At 27.8% G+C, this 20,726-nt stretch overlaps 1 protein-coding gene across 1 annotated transcript; it reads right to left on the bottom strand.

The window, feature by feature from the left end:
* Positions 1-11,849: 11,849 nt before the first annotated feature.
* On the bottom strand, positions 11,850-17,062 carry LOC115708157 (cytochrome P450 CYP72A219). Its single transcript, XM_030636367.2, has 5 exons — positions 16,581-17,062; positions 13,965-14,182; positions 13,266-13,525; positions 12,780-13,170; positions 11,850-12,381 (listed from the first exon to the last, which is right to left on the bottom strand). The coding sequence occupies exons 1-5, from the start codon at positions 16,867-16,869 to the stop codon at positions 11,953-11,955; spliced, it is 1,587 nt and encodes a 528-aa protein (XP_030492227.2). The 5' UTR covers positions 16,870-17,062; the 3' UTR covers positions 11,850-11,952.
* Positions 17,063-20,726: the final 3,664 nt, after the last annotated feature.

Genomic DNA, 20,726 nt, shown 5'->3' with positions numbered 1-20,726 from the left:
ACAAAATAACTTACAAAATAACAAAAAAATAAAACTCTATTATCGCACAATAAAGTGAATAAAGATAGTGTGAAAAAACGATGGTAAACCACTACAAAAAATAACTACTTTTATTAGTGACAACTTTTTAGTCACAACATAAAAATATGAGTTTTAGTTACAACAAAAAGTTACTTGTGACTAAAATATAGTATTTAGCTACAAGTTGTCACTGATTTAGTTTTAGTCACAACAAGTATTGTGACTAAAAACACATTTAGTCACAATAAATTGTAATTTTTGTGACTAATACTTTTAGCCAGTGATTTTTTAGTCACAACATAAGAATGATGATTTATAATTAATTACATTTTTTTTTTTACTTTTAATCACAAATTTTGTTGTGACTAAAAGTAAAATTTTTGGTAGTGCCAAACCATAATAAATATAAGGACTTAAAAAAACTTGAAATACTTATCTGTTAAAATTAAAAAAGTCGTTGAAGTAAAAATTATGAGCACAAAATTACCATACCATTGAGTATGGTTATTAGCATATATACTTTAAACATATAATTACTTTTCTTGAGTATGGTTATTAGCACAAAATTATAATCACTTTTCTTGTCCATTGATCATACCACAAAATTATCCCAAACAAATAGGGACAAGCCATAATAATTATATGACACAAAAAAAACTATAAAAAAGCACAAAAGTTATAAAAGGCACCAAAATTATCAAAAAATTAGTCCAAAAAATGAGTATAGTTATTAGCATATATACTTTAAACATATAATTTTGTCCTTTATAAAAGTGAAAATAATAATAATAATAATAATTGTTGATTAAAATCCACTTATAACCAGTCCCTTTACAATAAATATCCACATCAGCAAAGCAAAATAAAAACAAGTAAACAAAACAGTCCTAGGGTGGCTTCGCCTCTAGTGGATCAAATCTTAGTAGTTAGTTACAACTGAAAGTGTAACTAACTCCTAAGATCTTGATCAACCGACTCTACAACATTATAAATACATAGATCAAAGCAAATAAACCTAGATCTATTACACAGAACACAAAACAGAGAGAAAGAGAGAAGTGATGAAGGTTATACCCTAGCCTCGAGCTCCCAAATCCAAGATCCAGAGAGAACTGGTCCAGATCTGAGAGTAAAACTCTCGTGGTGAGGATTATTGAGCAAGGAGAAGTACATGCACAAGAAGAACACAAAGTCAGATTCAGATTTCACAGAATAGAAAGAGAGAAAACAATAAACTTGTAAAAGCAACAAAATCGAGTCTTACCTGATCGATTTTGTGACAGGAAGCTCCAAAATCATTGTATTGCACCATTGTTGATAGTGGATATCAAGCTAATCTCTGAGACGAGCTTGACAGAGACGTAGCCCTAATTCTGGGGTGAACTCTAACAAATCTGGTGTTTTCTCTCCCTCACTCTTGTTTTTCATTATACTAAATCTAAATCCAAGTGTGTGTGGGTTAGATTCTGGGTTTCTGGCTTAGAATCGAGCAAGTTCTCAAAGAGAACTTGCTCTGCTAGGGTTTCGAATCAGAGAGAGGCTGTGTGTGTTGTGTTTGGTGTTTTAGGATTCTAGACTCTTCTATTGAGTCTTTGAACCAAAGGTTCAAAATGACACTGAGTTTAGTGTCGTGGGGTGTTGAACGGTGCCGTTTAATCTAAGGGTTTACTTAGACTAGGAAAGGTCATTTTTGACCTTGATGCTGATATTGTTGCCTTTGTTGGTGTAGGGTTAAAACAGTAAAATCCTACAACAATAATAATAATAATAATAATAATAATAATAATAATAATAATAATAATAATAATAATAATAATAATAATAATAATAATACTTCATTAACATGGAAACACAATGGAATAATTGTCAATTTATATAATTAATATGGTAATAATAATTGCCATTATTAATATACAAAATAAAATAATAATAATAAAATTAAAATTACAATTATATATTAACCATCACAAGCTAGATTCAAAATTTTAATTATAAAATTATTTTGATAATTGAAAAAGTAGAATTTTTACTGTTTATAATTCGTAAATATCTCTTTATAGTCATTTTACAGTATCTAAGAGTTATTTTACTATAATGCACACCCTTAAAATAGATGTACTGATACATCTTTATCTAATATTTTAGTATCCAAAATAATTTTTTAGTCAAATTTTTTCTCATGGTCATGTAAATTATAGTTATTTAAGACATTCTGCAAAATTTTAAGAAATTCGGAGAAGTTTAACATGCCAAAAACTACGTTCAAATAGTGTATTACACTCGTGATTATTTTATTTTATACGCGTGTAAAATAGACTATTTGAAATTTGTTTTCTATATTGTAAATCATTATGTATTTCTCAAAATTTTGTATGATATCTTAAATAATAATATAAAAAAATTAAACTAAAAAATTATTCTGGATGTCAAGTAGATGGTGCATCCAGGGACAGACCCACTAGTAATCATGTGGGACTAACAAAAATATTGTCTTTTAAAAAATTAAATGTAACTTTTTTAATTTGATAATTATATACCAAAATAGTAGAAAAACATCCCACAAAATTAAATAAATTTTTTAAGAGTGATTATAATGTTAGTATAAATATTTTTTTAATGATAAATAAGCCCCCATAAGATAAAATTTTTGGGTCCATCACTAGGTGCATTAGTACATCTCTTTTTAAATGAGTGCATTGTAATAAAAAATGCTTTAAAAAAATTGTAATAAAAAATTAAATAGAAAACCTAGCTAGTTGTACTGATTGACCATGAGCACCGAAATTTTGACAAAAAAATCAGTTACTCTATATTCAATGAAAAAAAAAGAAGGGAAATTTGTTAAAATATACTTAAAAATTTAGACTATTCTTTTAATATACTACCTTTAAATAAATACTCTAAATATTCTCCAAATACCCTAAAACCCCAAAATTACCCTTACAAATTCAAAAGCTCTCTTCTCCCACTCTCTCTGTCTAACTTCCCCCCCCCCCCCCCCCTCTCTATGTTATTCTCATCCAGCCTCAAACCTTTTAAGTCCCGACTGTTCACGTGCTCCGACCGACCAAGATGACCCACGACCGAGAAGACCCATGACGACTCGCGACGACCCATGAGAAGCACCCAAGACAACCCACGACCACCGTATTTTTTTTTTCTGGTTTTTGATCCATACAACGCTTGTTTTTTGCATTTTTTTTTTAGTTTTTGACGATATCGCGAAACATCGCGAAATCATGAAACATATCTAAATGTCTCCAATTCACAACAATGCATGTTCTTTGCATTTTTTTTTCTGGTGGTTTTGACGATGTCGCGAAACATCGCAAAATCGTAAAAATATCTCTAAATGTCTCCATTTCATAACATCACGAAATACATCGCGAATATCATCGCTGAACATCGTTAAATATCGCAAATCATCACTAAACTTCATCTCTGACCTCAGATTTGTGTAATCATTGCAAATACATCGTTAAATATTGCAAAATATCGCAAAAAACTGATAAACTAGAAGAAAAAAACGCAAAAAACGAGAGAAGTTTTTTTGAAATGTAAGACGACCGAACAACACTAGCTCCGGTGATGGGTCGTCCGATTGGTAGAGTGTGTGTGTGTGGTGTGAGTATCCTAGAGAGAGAGAGCAGAGAGATACAAGAGATAAAATGAGATGGATGTTTGATTTTTATTTGTTTATGGGTAAAATTGGATGAGAAAAATGGTGTAAATATATTTTGCATGATGCAAAATATGCTAGCATATTTTTAGTAAATAAATTAATTTTAAACCTATAATAGAATTACCCGGCCAAGTAAATGTTTTTTTTATGTACAGATTAAAGAGAAGAAGAAGAATAAGTCTATACAAATTATGTATATATTTATTGGGGTTAGGTTTAAAATAATTATTTGCAAGAAAGGGAATACAATGATGATTAATGTTTTCGCGTCTTTCCCTTGCAAGGCCATCTAGAATTTGTATTTGCACATCAAAATTTTTTTTTTTAAATGACAAATTATATTATAACGCGTTTTAGATCTATTCAAGAGTCTATAATATTAAGAGGGGACATGTAGTCAAATTGGAAGTTGTTAATTATATAATCATTTTCTTTGAATATAATTATATATTCGTATTAAAATATAATTCTCTCTCCATTTTTTAAATCTGCACTACTTTATTTATAACACATCTAATTTGAACCACTTGAGATTAACTCAAGTGGTTATAGGTGGGTGTGTGCGTGTTGGAAGTCCTAGGTTCGAGTTACAAGTAAAACATGGTTGTAATATATAAACGCTTAAATTAAAAAAAAAAAAAACCACATCTAATTTGCATTCAAATCTAATCTGCAATAGTATAAAATTGAATATCAATTATATATTTTGAATATTAATTACTTTTTAATATAAAATTATTCAATATCAATTAAAATACATATATTTTTGCATCACCAATATAAGTTGATCATGACAAGTAAAATAAATTATCCATATTTATTGGCCGGACTATCATCTAATTTGAAAGCTCCAAATTACTTAATCACTACGCTTGATTATCATGTTTCAATTTAATCAAATTATCAATTTATTTAATCAATTCAAGAATTAATTGATAAATTTTAGACATAAAGAGAAGATTTGCAAGCAATTCTCATGTATAAAAAACACATTTCGATCGGGTAATACTTGAGTTCCGTAAACTAAGGTAAATAACTAAACTAAAATGATATGCAAATTTACAATAATTTCCAGTCTTACAATCTTGTAAGATCCTTACAGAAGTAATTACTCCAAACAACCAAAACCCTTGGCAACTCAAGCAATATCTTCTTGCTTCAAATCTGATGAGGATACAATTGAAATCTCTTGAGTCTTAACTCATCATCTTCAAGTCATGATCAACAACTTTGAATCTCCATTCACGAAGTTCTGAGCTTTAACCTCCAAAACAAAGAAAGATAGAAGACAAAACAATGAAGCTCAACTTAAAGAATCTCCGATCAAAAAGTTAGTTATTGCCGAAAATAGTAGGAACTATTTGTAAGTAATAACAAAAAACTAAAAGAGCTATAATAGAAAGACCTAAAAAGTCTGACATGGACAACACTAACACTACAAAAAACTGTTACTTAGTGACAATTTTTTAATCACAACATAAGTTTTTTGTGACTAAATGTGACTTTAAGTTACAACAAAAAGTTACTAGTGATTAAAACATATATAGTATTTAGTTACAAGTTGTCACTAATTTAGTTTTAGTCACAAACAAATATTGTGACTTAAAACACATTTAGTCGTAATAAATTGTAATTCTTGTGACTAATATTTTTAGCCATGGATCTTTTTGTCACAACACAATAATGATAATTTATAATTAGTCACAACTTTTTTATTTTTAGTTACAAATTTTGTTGTGACTAAAAATAAAAATTTTGGTAGTGAGAATCGTAAAAAACTAATTACAGCAGTCTAACATGCTAGACATGACTCGACAAAATCTGTCATGAAAACACCTAGATCTTACATAATTGACTATCATTAAAACACTTCAGGAATCTAATTTCAGTTTTTCCTCTTCATATAGTCAACAACGTACAACTACTACATGTCGACATGCATGCATATTAAATTTATGTACTTTGTCTAATGTAATAAGGAAAGAAATTCTCAAGTCAATATGTATGACTAGATGATCACCATGTCCCAAAAGACTTAAAAAGCTTTTACCCTATAACTTAGTGTACTTTACACGTAATTTGAACATCAAATTTTAATACACCATACGTCTTTAACATACTTTTGCTAAATTAATCAATTACGTTTATGTGGAATTAGTTCTGAGCACCATATTGTGTTTGCAAGGTATAGAGTGAGAGCTTAAAAGTGAAGCCTTGTAGAATAAAAGCTATGGCTATTTTTGGTTCAGTCAAGACAAAGTTTTAATTAGTGGATGCAAATCCAAGGTCCAACTGAAGAGAAATTATAATAAGATCAGTAAAGATTTTGATTTATTTTTTCTGTTTGACTATTATAATAATAAAAATCAATAAAAAATTCTTTTTTAAAGTTTACTTATTATTAAAAAATTGTGAAGAAATTAGAAATTATTAAAATTATCAAAACTTAAAATAACTTCTGAAAAATTATTTTTTATCCAAGCATCTCCGTATCATGACATTTTTTTTAATACCATAGCTAAACAAAAGAAACTTATAAATTAAGCCAAGGTTAATATCTTAGGGTGATTCTACAATACACTCCCTTAAAAGGGATGTACTGATACACTCTTGACTTGTTTCGGCATCCAAAAAAAAAATTTAGTGTAATTTTTTTTTTTCATATTCATGTACGTTATAGCTATTTAAGATAACCTACAAAATTTTGAGAAATTCCAAATAATTTATAATATAGAAAACAATGTTCAAACAGTTTATTTTACACGCGTATAAAATAAAATAGTCACGCGTGCAATACACTATTTGAACGTAGTTCTCGTCGTGTTAAACTTTTCCAAATTTTTTAAAATTTTGCAGGATGTCTTAAATAACTATAACGTACATGACCATGAGAAAAAATTTGACTAAAAAATTATTTCAGGTGCTAAAACAGATAAAGGTGCATCAATATATCCATTTTAAAAGGGTGCATGGTAGAATTTCCCAATATCTTATATGCGGAAGGGAGACTATAAATTATTATTATTATTATTTTGACATTATGGGAGGGTGATTCAATATTTACCTTCAGTATTGTAAAAAAAATCTAACTTTAGATATCCAAATTAGCATATATTAAATGTGCCAATTTTAGTCAAGAAAAAAAAGTTAGTAAAATTTAAAACAAGTGAGGTCACCTATGACGCTTGTATTCTTTAATATATGTTATTTAGAGTGGACTTAGTTATAGATGTAATATTATCTAAAATAATAAATAATTAGCTAAATTTAAGTGAAAACATCTTCCTATTCTAGTGGTCATAAGTTTGAATCTAGTTTGAATCTTATTTTTCAACTTTTTTTCTAATAAATAAAATGTAAATACCCGTGGAAAAAAGAAGTGAAAGGATTCAAAATATGATTTCCCATGTAAATTTAAAGTATCTTAACTAATTGTTCTATTTAATTATTATGTATATATGAAAATAATAATTATAAATTAATATATTTTTAAATCAGATGGTGGACTTAAGTCCTCCCTCCCCCTAAGTCTACCAATGGGTACAATGTCCTATATATAATTTTATATATAAAATTTTGTTAACTAATCACATGTTATCTCAAGTAATATTTAATTTTATTCCTTTTATACGTTTCTTTTAACGCTTTTATTTTAATTTTAAAATATTTCAGTAGTAAATACTTTTTAAAAATTATTAAAATAATATTATTTTATTATTTAATATATATTGAATAATTATTTTTTTTTTATTTCATGACAAAATAATAAAAAAGAAAAAGAAAGTTTAAATAATATATATGTAAAGATTGTCTTATTTATGTATTATTAGAGTATCTTTAATGGAGGATCAAATAAATAATGCAAATGTAAAATATAGTTCACTTTGTCAAAAGTCTACTTTAATAGTATGCTAAATTATGATGCAAAAATCTCACATAATCAAAAGTGTTCTAAATTTGCATCACAATATAGCATGATGCAAAATTTGCATCACAATAAATACTATACTTTTATATTTACTATTATATCATTTTTAATATTTTATTATTAAATTTTAGCTAACATACTCCTTTCCATAAAATAGTTTATAATATTATTATCTTATTATTAAATTTTACATTTAGATTTGCATTATTATTATTTCATATTTTTTAATAAATTATGAAGTGAGCATTAAGTAATATATTAAATTTTGCATCAAAATTTATAATTATGCATTAGAGTACAATATTAAAAATTAATACAAATAGAGTTCCATTTTTGCATCTCGAATAATAAATGAGCATCTATTAAAAGATGTAAATTAAAGTATATCAATGCCATTAGTATTGTTTGAAATCTGAAAAAAAAAAAACCATAAAAAACGCTATAGATGTTAGCAACTGCAATAGAAGAGTTGCAATGCTTATATGGGTGAATGTCGTTCAATGGTTATGTTATTAATTGGTACCAAACAACGACACCATTGTCCAAACAGGCAACCAACACTGCCGTTCTCTCACACCAGATCTTCAAATGTTTTTCATAGCTATTTTTGGTTTGTCATTGCATTTTTTTTTTTGGATCTTGGTGGGGAAAGAGAAATGGTCCTAATATATATGAGAAAAAAAAAGTGGAAAATAAAAACGAAAAAATTGTGTAAAAAATTTCATTCAATAAGAGTTAGATTGGTTTGTTATTGAAAAATTATTTTTTCTGAAAAAAAAGTGATTTGGAAACAAAAATTTTAAATTTGTATTGATCTGTTGTAATGTGATATTGCAATTTAATGTTTTTGAATTTTAAAAAATTAAATTTGTGATTGGTTGAAAAATATTTAGAGAGTTTTTATATTCTACGTGAAAAATTGTGTTTGTACAAATACCGATAATTTTATTAAATTTTAGTAAAAACTCAATTGTAATAGTTTGTAACAACATATTGCAATCTTATCACCGCAAATCACAAATTTGTAGAATCAAACTAGAACCAAAAAATAAATAAATTCAGAATTTAAAAAATTTGACACAAGAGAATTATACGTGCTATCAGTATTCTTTCAAAACAGTACTCCTAGTCTACGGGGATAAAATCAATTAGTAAAGTCTCAATTAATTCCAAATACAATTGACTTAACAGTGAACTCCCATTGTCTTTGATGTGTGAGTGCTTACTTCCTCCTGAAGTAAGGCTTAAACTAGTCTTCTCTTGAAGACCTTTCTCTTGTTCACTCAAGTTCTTCAACCAATCCTAAGAGGAGCATAAAAACAATAGCATAAACACTAGGTTCTCACAGAAAAAACTCCCCCTTCTTACAAATAAAAAAATATGTAATAATGAAACTAGAATAAGTCAAAATTGTTTCGTTGCTCTCTAGGTCCTATTGATAGAACATATCAACCCTAGAGATAGCTAAAAACACGATTTCCCAACTGTACAAAATTTTCTTCATAAATTTTCTAATTTGCAGCATCAAAATCAAATTCTGCAGTAGCAGATTAGGTCTAGAAAGAAAATAACTTTTCAAATTAGACTAAGATCATGAACTTAGACTTCAATCTTTACCAAATAAAGTTTGTTCGATCGGCTAAAAACATGTCGAAACTGAATTCATCAATAAGAAAAAAAAGAAAAGTCAAGTCTCTCAAAAATAGACAACTTTTCATATAGAAAATTTGTACGAGAAATTTCCTAAACAATTACAACCAATTGGGAATAGAATTTTCTATAAAAGAATTGGAGTAATTAGAGCACGAAATTATCACAATAAAATTAATTTAATTGCTCAATAAAAACTTAAATTAATTAAAAAAATATTTTATTAATTAATTTGCCGAAAAAGACTTTACACTACAATTTGAAAACATAAAAACTATAAAAGTAGTGTTGTTTTATATTAGTCTAAAACTCAAACTAATATTGAGATTTGACTCAACCAATCAAGAATAATTGTGAACTCCCACCTCTTTTAAGTTCTTTAGAATATAACTGTTTTCAGACTTAAACCAAACATACCCTAACATTTTCTTGATTTTTCTTATATTCTTTGTACTATTTTTTCCTAATCTAAATCCAACTTCCAACTTTGAGAATGTGTCTCGCAAATTTTATCTAGCTTCTATTTAATAATAAACTTACCATATATATGAAAGATCATGATATTTTAAACTTTCAAAATTTGTAAGTATTATTGTGCCTAATGGGTTTTCGATTGCTAACTAAATATTTGGAGAATTACCATTCAGCCAAGAACCGAAGGCAACCATCAGAACCAATTAAATGCCTCCACATCCGTTCCAATTCGAAGTTCCATACGAGTTGACAAAATTCCTTGGAAGCCACATGAGACGAATGGATTAAAGATGAACTTTGATGCTGACCATGATGGAAGAGAAGTTGCTACTCTTTCAAAACCAATTGCAAGGGAATTTCAGAAGTAATGAGATGAAAGCCGAGGCTCTTTAGTCTTTTCCACAGTGTCAATTGGGTGAATCAACTGCAAGTATCAATTACTCATTGAGACTGATGCTATGTATGTAAGTTTCCTTTATTTTGCCTACTACATGTAAAGAATTATTTAGCTTTTCCAATTTAATTTTAAATGTTTGTTGTTTTTTATCTTTTTTTTTTTTTTTCTAGAGTTATTGTCTTATATGTTCGGAGACCCACTATAATCAACTCACGGATTAACAAAATATGCTCTAAAGTTGAATAGTGACATTTGTATGGGGGAAATCTCTCATCCTATTTTATCTATTATTGTAAACGATTTGTGAGTTATAACAATAGAAAGTACTATTGTGATTTGTGACTTGTAGGAGGGATGAAAATGTAATTATAGTTATTTGGTAGTTAGAGTGTGCAAAACGTACCCCATACAATATAAGGGTAACCATAATGTTATATATTCATTACTAAGACGTTATTTTGTTGTATATTCAAAAGTGAGAATAGAAAAAAAAAATCATTTTAAAAAATTAATGGTATTTGGCTATTTAAATTTATTTTTAGATTTTTTTACTAAAAAAATTTAATATCCTACACCATATATCTCGGACCCAGACCCTGGACCTCGGTCTGAACCTAGACCCGGACCCTAACTGCAGACCTCAGACCCCGAACCCGGATCCAATGTAGCTAGTCTGAGGTCCGGGGTCCAGGGTCCGAGCCTGGGTCCAAGTGATTCGTTATTCCGGGATCTAGGTTTGAGGTCCGGGTTAGTGCGGGGGTTTGGGTCCGGGTGAGGTTCAGGTTCAGACTCGGGTCCAAGTCGGGGTTCGGGTCCAAGGTCCGAGTATGTGAGAATAAATGTAAAATATACAATATTAGACAAAAAAATTGTTTTTAAAAATAGAAAACAACATTTTGATGTTTTCTAGTTTTTTAAAACTGAGTTTTCAAAAAACTGCTTTTAAAAAATTTAGCCAAACATTCTCTGTTAGTTTTTAAAAGCTGTTTTCTATTTTTAAAAATTGAAAACACTTTTTAAGTTATGAAGCCAAATGTTTTCAAAATTGTGTCTTCAAAAGTGTAAATAGAAAACATTTTTTTTGTCATTTTAAAAAATTTAGTGGTATTCAGTTCAGGTTTTATAAAATACTTTTAGGATTTTTTTACTAAATTTTTTTTTTCAATATCCTACACCATACTATGACATGAACCCATCCTATCTCGAACCGAACCTTGTACCCAGACCCGGACCTTGACCCAAACCCAGACCCTAGAACCCGGTCCGAACCCAGACCTGGATTCGCACCTGCAACCTGCACTAGGTCTAAGGTTCTGGGTCGGGTCCAAGTCTGGGGTCTGGGATACAGGTCTGTTGTTTGGGTCTATATTGTCTAGGGTCCGAGTACATGTCGGTGTTCGGGGTTCAAGTTTGGGGTCCGAGTCAAGATCTGGTTTCGGGGTTCGGGTCCAGAATCCCGATATGTGAAATGTAAAATATAATTAATATGTTACACGAAAAAATCTTTTTGAAAATAGAAAACAACATTGTGATTTTTTGTCTTTTAGAAAAATTATTTTTAAAAAATTTGGCCAAATGACCTTTATTAATTTTGAAAAATTATTTTCTGTTTTTAAAAAGTGAGAACTATTTCTAAGTTAAAACATCCTTTAAATTTCTCAACTTTTGGGTTCGTAATAGTATAATAATACTGCTCAAAACAAGTAAATGTATACTCATTCATTAAGTTCTCGAGAAAATAAAAGTCATGCAATTTATTTGTAACTATAGATAAACTTATTCGTGAGTAGGCTGCTACAATTAATAACGTTTATGTAGAATTAAGTGAGCACCATATTGTGGCTGAAGTGTAAGAATGGCTATAGGAGCATGAGCATAGGAGGGTGAGAGTTCAAAAGTGAAGCGTTGTAGTATCAAGGCCATGGCCATTTTGGCTTCAACCATAGCAAGGTTTTGGCCGACGCAAATCCGAGGTCCCCAACCGAAGGGAAAGAAGGAAACTTGCCCTTTGGTGGCCTTGGATACTCCTTCTGCAAATCTCTCTGGCTTGAACTCCTTGGCATCCTCTCCCCACAACTCCGTATCACAGTGAACAAGGATGGCAGGTAATGACAATTCTACCCCTGCTGGTATTGATATATTTCCAAGCTGTGTTTTCTCGTGCACAGTGCGATTGATAAAGATTGCCGGTGGGTAAAGCCTTAGAACTTCATAAAAAATCATTGTCACCTGCATCAGTCATTCATATGAATATACATTCACAAAATTACACTAAAAAATAATCAGGTCTGGCATTTTTTTTGTTTAGTAACTCACTCAAGATAATAAAATTGACAAACAAGTTTTTTATGAGCTTAAAAATTTTGGGACGCTTTATTTCCTTTACTATTATTTCTTTAAACCAAATTCTAAATTTTTAATGAATAACCTTATGCATTTTATATTATTATATATATGACAAAATATTTTTATATAGTACTTTTTTAATATACTCATCACATAACAATTGTGAAATAATGAATTAATATAAAAGCTGAAATACTTTATTGCAAAATTAAAGAATACAACAATAAGGTGATATATATATATACATATATATATATATATATATATATATATATACTTACAACTTTAAGGTGTGATAAGCCTTCGAAGTCCGGAGTCATGTTATCGCCAAAGACTTGCAAAACCTCATCTCTTGCGCGAGCTTGCCAATGAGGAAACCTACTTAAAAGGACCATAGTCCAAACAAGTAAGACAGAGGTGGTCTCTTGGCCAGCAAAGTAAAACAACTTACATTCCTCAATTACATCTTTAATACTCATTCCAACGTTCTTGTTGTTCCCATGTTCTTTAATTTCTTTGAAATTGGACTCCATCATTATGCCTAACAAATCATCGTTGGCAGCTTCTCCGGCTCTCATTGCATTTTCTCTTTTATTGATCAACTCTTTCAAAAGAGTTTGTACTTGCTTATCTAATTGTTTCATTCTCTTGTTCAACGTAGTTGGCACAAATCTGTACACGTAAATATACAATTAAAGATATATAGTTATTTAGCTTATAATAAATGAATGCAAGTAGTAATAATATATATGTATTTGTATATAGACCTCCATCCGGGAACATAAACAGTCCTTAGAGCTTTCATAGCAAGTTCAGCTTGCTCTTTTTGGAGTTGGAAAATGGTCTTAGCTTCTTCATAGCTACTCCCAAAAGCAGTTCTAGAAATGACATCTCCAGTCATATTTTGAAGATAAGGCCACACATCTATCTCACCACATTCTTTGTCACTTCCATTCTGCTTCACCATTAATTGCTCCCATTTCGTTAACATTTCATTGCAGCTTACATAGAATGCTGGAACCATATGCTGCAATTATGTATATAGACATTTATATTATAAATAAATTGTATGTCTATAGTACACCATTAAAAAATTGTTTTTGTAGATTTTTTATCTATTTTTGATATTCAGAATAATTTTTTATTCTAATTAATAATTGTTTACATTATTTAAAATTATTTGTAAATTTTAGAAAATTATTAAAATAAACTTTAAATATTTTACTGCACGTAATTATTTTTTCTATAAGTCTCCTAAGTAATTATTTTAATTTTATTTTTGATATATAATAATAATTCAAAATTTTTAAAATTTAAAAGTAATTTTAAATACAAGGTATACATTGATAAAAAAAAAAATGGATAATTATTTTTTTCTCTAAATGCGAAAAAGACAAGGGTATAGTAGAGCAATCAATCTCTTGAATTTTCAAAAAGCAAATTGGTTTGTGACTAAATGTATATACCTTTAACTTCTCCATGTGGAAAGCTTGATTGATCAACCTTCGATGTTTGACCCATTTATCACCCTCATAATTTGCTAGACCAGTAGCTAGCAAAAGTACAAGTGGATTGACACGTGGTTTTGGAAAATCATCCAATTTTGTCAAAATATCTTTCAAGAGTTGTGGGTTTGTGATGTTTACTCTTGGCGTCGGTCCAATCCATATAAATGAATCCTTACCTGAATTCATGTTAATGCTATTATTCAATTCATCATCAACACAGTCACACACTATAGTAATAGAATTTAAATAATAAATTATTTATAGAGCGTTTATTAATATTTTTATTTTTAATTACAAAAATAAATGTAAAATTTATATTTTGATAATTTGTATTTTTAAAAAATAAAAATATATTCTATAACAATTTTTTATTTTTAATTTAAAAAACAAAAATTAAAAGTGTGTTCTATAATTTTTATTTTTAATTTTATTTTAGTTAGGTCTAAGTTCGGGTCTAGGGTCATAATTGTGGTCTGTGTTTAGGACTAGGGCTGAAGGCGAAATTCGGGTCCTAAAGTCCAAATTGAGATTGGAATCTAAAATATTAATTAAAAAAATATTTAAAAAATTTTAAAAGTAATTTTTTTTTTATTTTCAAATTTTAATTTTTAATTAAAAAAATTAAAAAGTAAAAATAATTTTATAAAATATATTTTTACTTTTTTAATTAAAAGAATAAAAAATTAATTAAAAAATTATTACTACATCTTTAATTGTGTGATGTGTAACAATAAGAAATTAATGTTTAACAGATAATTATTAGTTATTCAATTCCTTCTATACTTTATCATTTTATGTTATATTGCACCCATGACACTTAATTATCGTTCTCTAATATTGAGGACCTACGTGAGTTATGATTTAAAATATTTGTAGAATTTATTCCAAAGAAATTAATGAAGCAAAAAAAATTAAGAAGATATGAATTCTGACAAGTGTATTTAATTTTTTTTTTCCTCTAATTTAATATAAAATGAGCATTGCTATTAGATACCAGTATTATCTAACACCTTTAGATGTATCATTTTGTGATTGGCCATATTTCATAAAAGTTCTTATATCAAATTATATAAAACTCAAGTGACGTTTGGTTGGAGGTAATGAAATAGAATGAAATCGAAAGGAAACAATTTTCATTCTATTCGTTTGTTTGGTTACATTTAAAACTATTGGAATACCATTCCGATGGAATAACCTTTCTATCAATTTGGTGGAATGACTATTTCGTTTTAAAATGGAAAGAAAGATCATTCCAATGCAAGATTTGAAAATATTTAATAATTTTTTCTATTAATTTTTTTATGCATTTTAATTTTTATTCCATTCTATTCCTATTCCAATTGATCTCATTCTCATTCTTATTCTTATATTTTTATTTTTTTCTAACCAACGCCACCTCAATAATTAATTAGACCAATATTAATAGTGACACGTAGAAAATTCCTAAAAACCATTGGTACTTGTAAACATTTATCTAATAAAATTAGTGTTTTTCTTCTCTTGAACAAATGAAGTTGGTGTTTCACCAATCAATTTTCTTAAGCAATCAAAATTAGAATAAGGTTTTATGAAGTGACACATGTAATTTTATGTGTATTAGTAACAAGCAAGTTCAAAGATGGAGCAGCAAGCAAGAGCCACGCCCAAAGACCTTCACCCTAGCCTAAAAAGCCATTTAAGAAAATGGTCCCAAATTTATTTTTAAAATATTATATTTTATAATTTATTATTATTATTTAATAATAATAATAATAATTTTATTATTATTTAATTTATTTTTTTAAGATATTATATTAATATTTTATTAAAAATCTTAATTATATTTTCTAAATACATATATTTAAGATTTTTTACGTACAATTATATATCAAAAAAATATATGTAAAAAAAAGGGTAAATACCATTTTGGACTCTCTGTTTTGCAAAAGTTACCAATTGGACCCTGTGTTTTGTTAAATGACAAAATGGACCCTGTATTTTCTAAAATAGTACAAATAGGACCCTGAGCTTAATTTTTGACAACTTTTTTTTTAATACAACAACTTGAAGACAATGCTTAATACGAACAGATACAAAAAATGTAAACAGTTTTGTCATAGCACTTTTAGATTAGATTATAATTAAACTTTATTTTGACAAAAAATCAATTCAGGGTCCTATTTGTACTATTTTAGAAAATACAGGGTTCATTTTGTCATTTAACAAAATACAGGGTCCAATTAGTAACTTTTGCAAAACAGAGGATCCAAAATAGTATTTACCCTAAAAAAAAATTCATTAAAAAAAAAATCCAACTTAATTTTTTTCCCCGAATTGGGTTGAGACGAGCCGGTTAAAGGTAGGCATACGTTATTAATTTGGAACCATATATAGCAGTAGTACACAATTACACATGCAGATAACAATGACATAAAAGCAAAAGTAGTACTAAAAACAGCCATACTAAATATAGCATGACGAAAATATAATAAAGGAAAAGATAAGTATTACACAATATATAGCTAGCTAGAAACTAAGCATTATTATTACTGAAAACATTATTAAAGTAGTTAGTTATAATAAGTAAATAAGTACCATATTTCTTGACTGTGAGATCGAGAAAAGGGAAAATCCGAGGATTGACGTCGTCTGAGAGATTGATGGGTTTGGAAGTGGCTTCTTTGATCAATTTAGAGCTTTCCTTCAGGTCTCCAAACAGAAACCTGTAAGGATTCCCTTTAAAGCCTTGTTTTCTAAGGCCTTTTTCAAGCCTTTTGGGCCTCAACCATACCCAATCCACAACCCTCCAAATCCATGTCACAGCTATTAGTATACCAACTAAGCTAGCACACAGTGAAAGGATTGATGATGAGGAGACCTCCATTTCTTTATCTTTTATTTTATTTTTTTTCTTTGGTATAGTAGGAGTTGAGGTAGAAAATAATGGGTATTTATAAGAGTAAAAACTAAAAGGGTATAACTACACTATTGGTTGCTGTTTATTAGTGAGTGGTTGGAGAAACAGTAGAGAAAGAGTGTAATGAGAGCCTATAATCTTTTATTCATCTAGAAGAACCGAAGCCTTGAGTCATGCGGCTTTGATTTGTTAATAATGATATGTCGAAGAAAACGACACATGAGATGAGATGAGATGAGCGTGTGAGTGAAAAATGAGATGGAAGATAGAAACGACACAGATTTTCATAATCCGTTGCCACGTGGCCTCAATTTGCAATACATACTTGAGGCCTACGTAACAGGACAGGTCCACTAATTAATCTCATTCGTTGAATTGTCCATATGAAATATTTGTAAATAAGACTAAAATTGATGTAGTATTATTGATACGTCTATTATCAGAGTGTTAATTAAATTGATAGCTAATTATAAAAAGAAATAGTTTTTTCTTAAAATTTATGGCATGAGATGAACGATGAATGCGATCAAAATTGAATAAATTAAGTATTAAAATTCTAGAAAAAAAAAAATTAATGCAACAAATATAACTGTAGTGATACATATTTGGTCATAATAACTGATTTAGAATGTAACTGATTTAGAATGATTAAGAACTTGATATTTATTTCTTACAAGTCTACATTTTATGAATTTGTAAATTGAATTTAAGAGTATTAGTTTTATGGAATTTGAATTATAAATTAGGGTTGAATTGATATTTCATACCAATTTTTTTACAATTTAACTCTCTGTCAATTATACTTTTCGTGACGTCGTCAAAATTAAAACTTAGGTGTGGGTCAGAGTTTGGAGGTAATTGGAGTGAGGGATAGGGTTGGGGGTAGATCTCGAAGATGCCCATGGGTTCCACTTTGGAGTTTTCGCATTGTCTACTAATGCGGAAGTGGAATCAAGATCTCCTGGTGTCGAGATACTGTGTTAAACCAATCTAAGTTTGATACGTCAACTAATTTTTTATTTATTAAAAAATTAACCATCTATATATACAATTTTTTTCCCTTAAAATGCTCAAATTAATTGATGGGTTATAATGAGATTAGTTTAATACACTGTTAACAGAAGATCTTAATTCGCGGCAATGACCTCGAGGAGACATTTTGGTGGTTTTGGGGGGTATGCAAATGATGTGGCATATGCATAAGTCTATTACTAGTTTGATAGGAGTTCGTATTTGCCCAGACATTTGTCCTAAATTCTTAAGTGTTCATATAACAATTAATTTGATTTAATATATTACCACATATTTCTTAAAAAAATAAATAAAATTAAAAAAAACTATAAAAATTTATATAAAATTATTATATTCAAAATATTTTTTTTTTTTGAAAAGGTATATTCAATATACTTTGATTAACACATTATCATTTCAACCAATTTATGTGCTATAAATTCCAAATTATAACTAATTTAATAAAGATAAATATATATGATTATAAATTATAATTCTATTGAAATAAACCAATTAATTTATATTATTGATCACTCTTACGTCAACAATATTCACAAGTAAAATCTGATGAGCTTCCTTATCAAAAAAAAATAAATAAATAAATAAATAAAATCTGATGAGCGAAGCTGATCCATACTTGGCAGGACCCTCATCATCTAATTAGATATGATTACTGCAGGAACCCAATTTCAGTTTTTCCTCTCCATATAGTCAACAGTACAACTATGACATGCACATTTAATATAGAAGATATTTTATGGTGTGATAAATGTAATTATGGATGATTAACGATTTTTTATATTATTTATTATTAAATTAAAATATATAAAATTTAAGATTAATTTATACTAATAATAATATGTAATATTTTATGGTGTTTGACACGATACTGCCTTAGCATTTCTCTTAATATATATGTACGTACTTCTAATATATAGTAAGGAAATAAATTCACAAGTCAATATGTATGACTAGACCATGTCGGAGGGTTAAAAAGCTTTAGCTTAGTGTGGATTCAGTGTACACTTAACAAATATTACATCATTTGTTGTATATACTTTCTGCTACATTAATTAATTACGTTTATATATGTAGAATTAGGTGAGCACAATATTTTGGCTACAGGGAATAAATTATGTAAATTATTTTTAATTTTTAATTTTTTATTATTTTTTTTATTTGTTATCTAAACTTTTCTAAATCACTTTTTTATCCTATATATAAAAAGTTAAAAACTAAGCGAAACAAGTATGCAGAACGAAATTTATAAATTATTATTATTATTATTATTATTATTTTATATGGAAGAGTTATTCAATATTTTACTAAAAGAAAGCTCTATTAGTATGAATTAATAATGTGCCAACTTAAGTCAAATTTACTTTGCTTAAAAAAAATGGTTAAGTAAAATTTAAAACAAGTGAGGTAATCTATGACGCGTGTGAGGAATGCTAATTGGGTATTTTACCCTTTAACCTAACTTTGAATATGGTGTAAATACATAAATATAGTATATATTAAGAGTGTGCTTTCCATTCCAAAAAAAAAAAAAATAGTGTGCTTCCGAGTTGGAAATAAAAATATAATTTAGATATGAGTCATATGACTAACTTATTTTGTCTTTTTCCTTAAAAAAAAAAAAAAAAACTTATTTTGTCTTTATATAGTTATAGTTAAGGAGAGCATGTTAATTGTTCCAGGTATAATATTATTTTTAGTCTATTTTAATATTAAATTGTATATTATAATTAATGTCAGTGGATATAAGTTGCATTATCTCATCTACTCATTTTTTTTACTTATTTCTGTAATTTTTTTTAATTAAATTTTATTTTAAATCATATATTTAATAAAAATTATTAATTAAAATTTTGATTGTTAGATAATAATTTAGATACTTTTTTTTAAGTGGTACTAAATAGTATCTTAGGTTTAATTTTTATGAAATAAAACATAATATAATAATTTAACTGATATTATGACCAGGCTAATTTATTATTATTTTTTTGTACTAAAATTTAGTATCAGATTAGTTATATTAAAAGAAAATTGATAAAAAATTAAGCTCCAAGATATTATTTTGTACCAATTTTAAAATATAATACATGATTTATTATTTAACAAAAAGTAAAAAATCCAATTAATTATTTTACAAAACACAATGTCAAAATGATCAATATTTGGTGGAAGCAATATTAGCTAAAGCTAGCTATTCACGGTCGGAACATGTACCAAAAGAAAAGCATAATTTAAAAGTTTGATCATAAATATTCTAATTGAAACCATATCATATATAGCAAGATGATGAGGTGGTGTGGCTGAAAAGTCTATGAAAAAAAAGAAGAAGATCAAACTGATTAAATTGCCAAAATTTAAATTATCTTTCATATTAAAATATGAAAGGTAAAATATATAACAATAAACAAATTAAACGGACAAAAATGGAAAAATGATGCAGGTTGGAAGAGCTAGTATAGATACTTAGTGTTCGTGTAAGTTTTACCAACAAATCATGATCTTTCATTTCCAAGTTGGCATAAACAAAAGGGATTGACTAATTGAAGGTGAAAAAAGATAATACTACTATAAAATTGGACTTTAAAGATGGTTTTTAAAGTTTTTCAGTGTCAATTTTGGCAAAATTCGTTACTATACACTATTCTAAACGATGTTATAAGAGTAAAAAACAACCGACAGCATACGAACCCTTTGCGTACTAAACTAATCTAAAATTATGTTTTTCTTTTCAATCATTTTAATAAATATGCAATTTTAAAAAAGAATTGAAATAAAAAATTTACCTTTTCACATAA

The sequence above is a fragment of the Cannabis sativa genome, chromosome 1 (genome assembly GCF_029168945.1).
Source record: "Cannabis sativa cultivar Pink pepper isolate KNU-18-1 chromosome 1, ASM2916894v1, whole genome shotgun sequence".
In the NCBI taxonomy this organism is placed as follows: Eukaryota; Viridiplantae; Streptophyta; class Magnoliopsida; order Rosales; family Cannabaceae; genus Cannabis; species Cannabis sativa.
Note: the sequence above shows the minus strand (reverse complement) of the source record. Positions and strands in the feature narration are given on the sequence as shown.

Bases quoted from the DNA above. Each gene is read 5' to 3' on its own strand.
- LOC115708157 (XM_030636367.2), bottom strand. From the start codon at position 16,869: ATGGAGGTCTCCTCATCATCAATCCTTTCACTGTGTGCTAGCTTAGTT. The intron at 14,183-16,580 runs GTACTTATTTAC...ACATGAATTCAG, and splicing joins TCTCACAGTCAAGAAATATG to GTAAGGATTCATTTATATGG. The intron at 13,171-13,265 runs GTCTATATACAA...TTACGTGTACAG, and splicing joins GTTTATGTTCCCGGATGGAG to ATTTGTGCCAACTACGTTGA.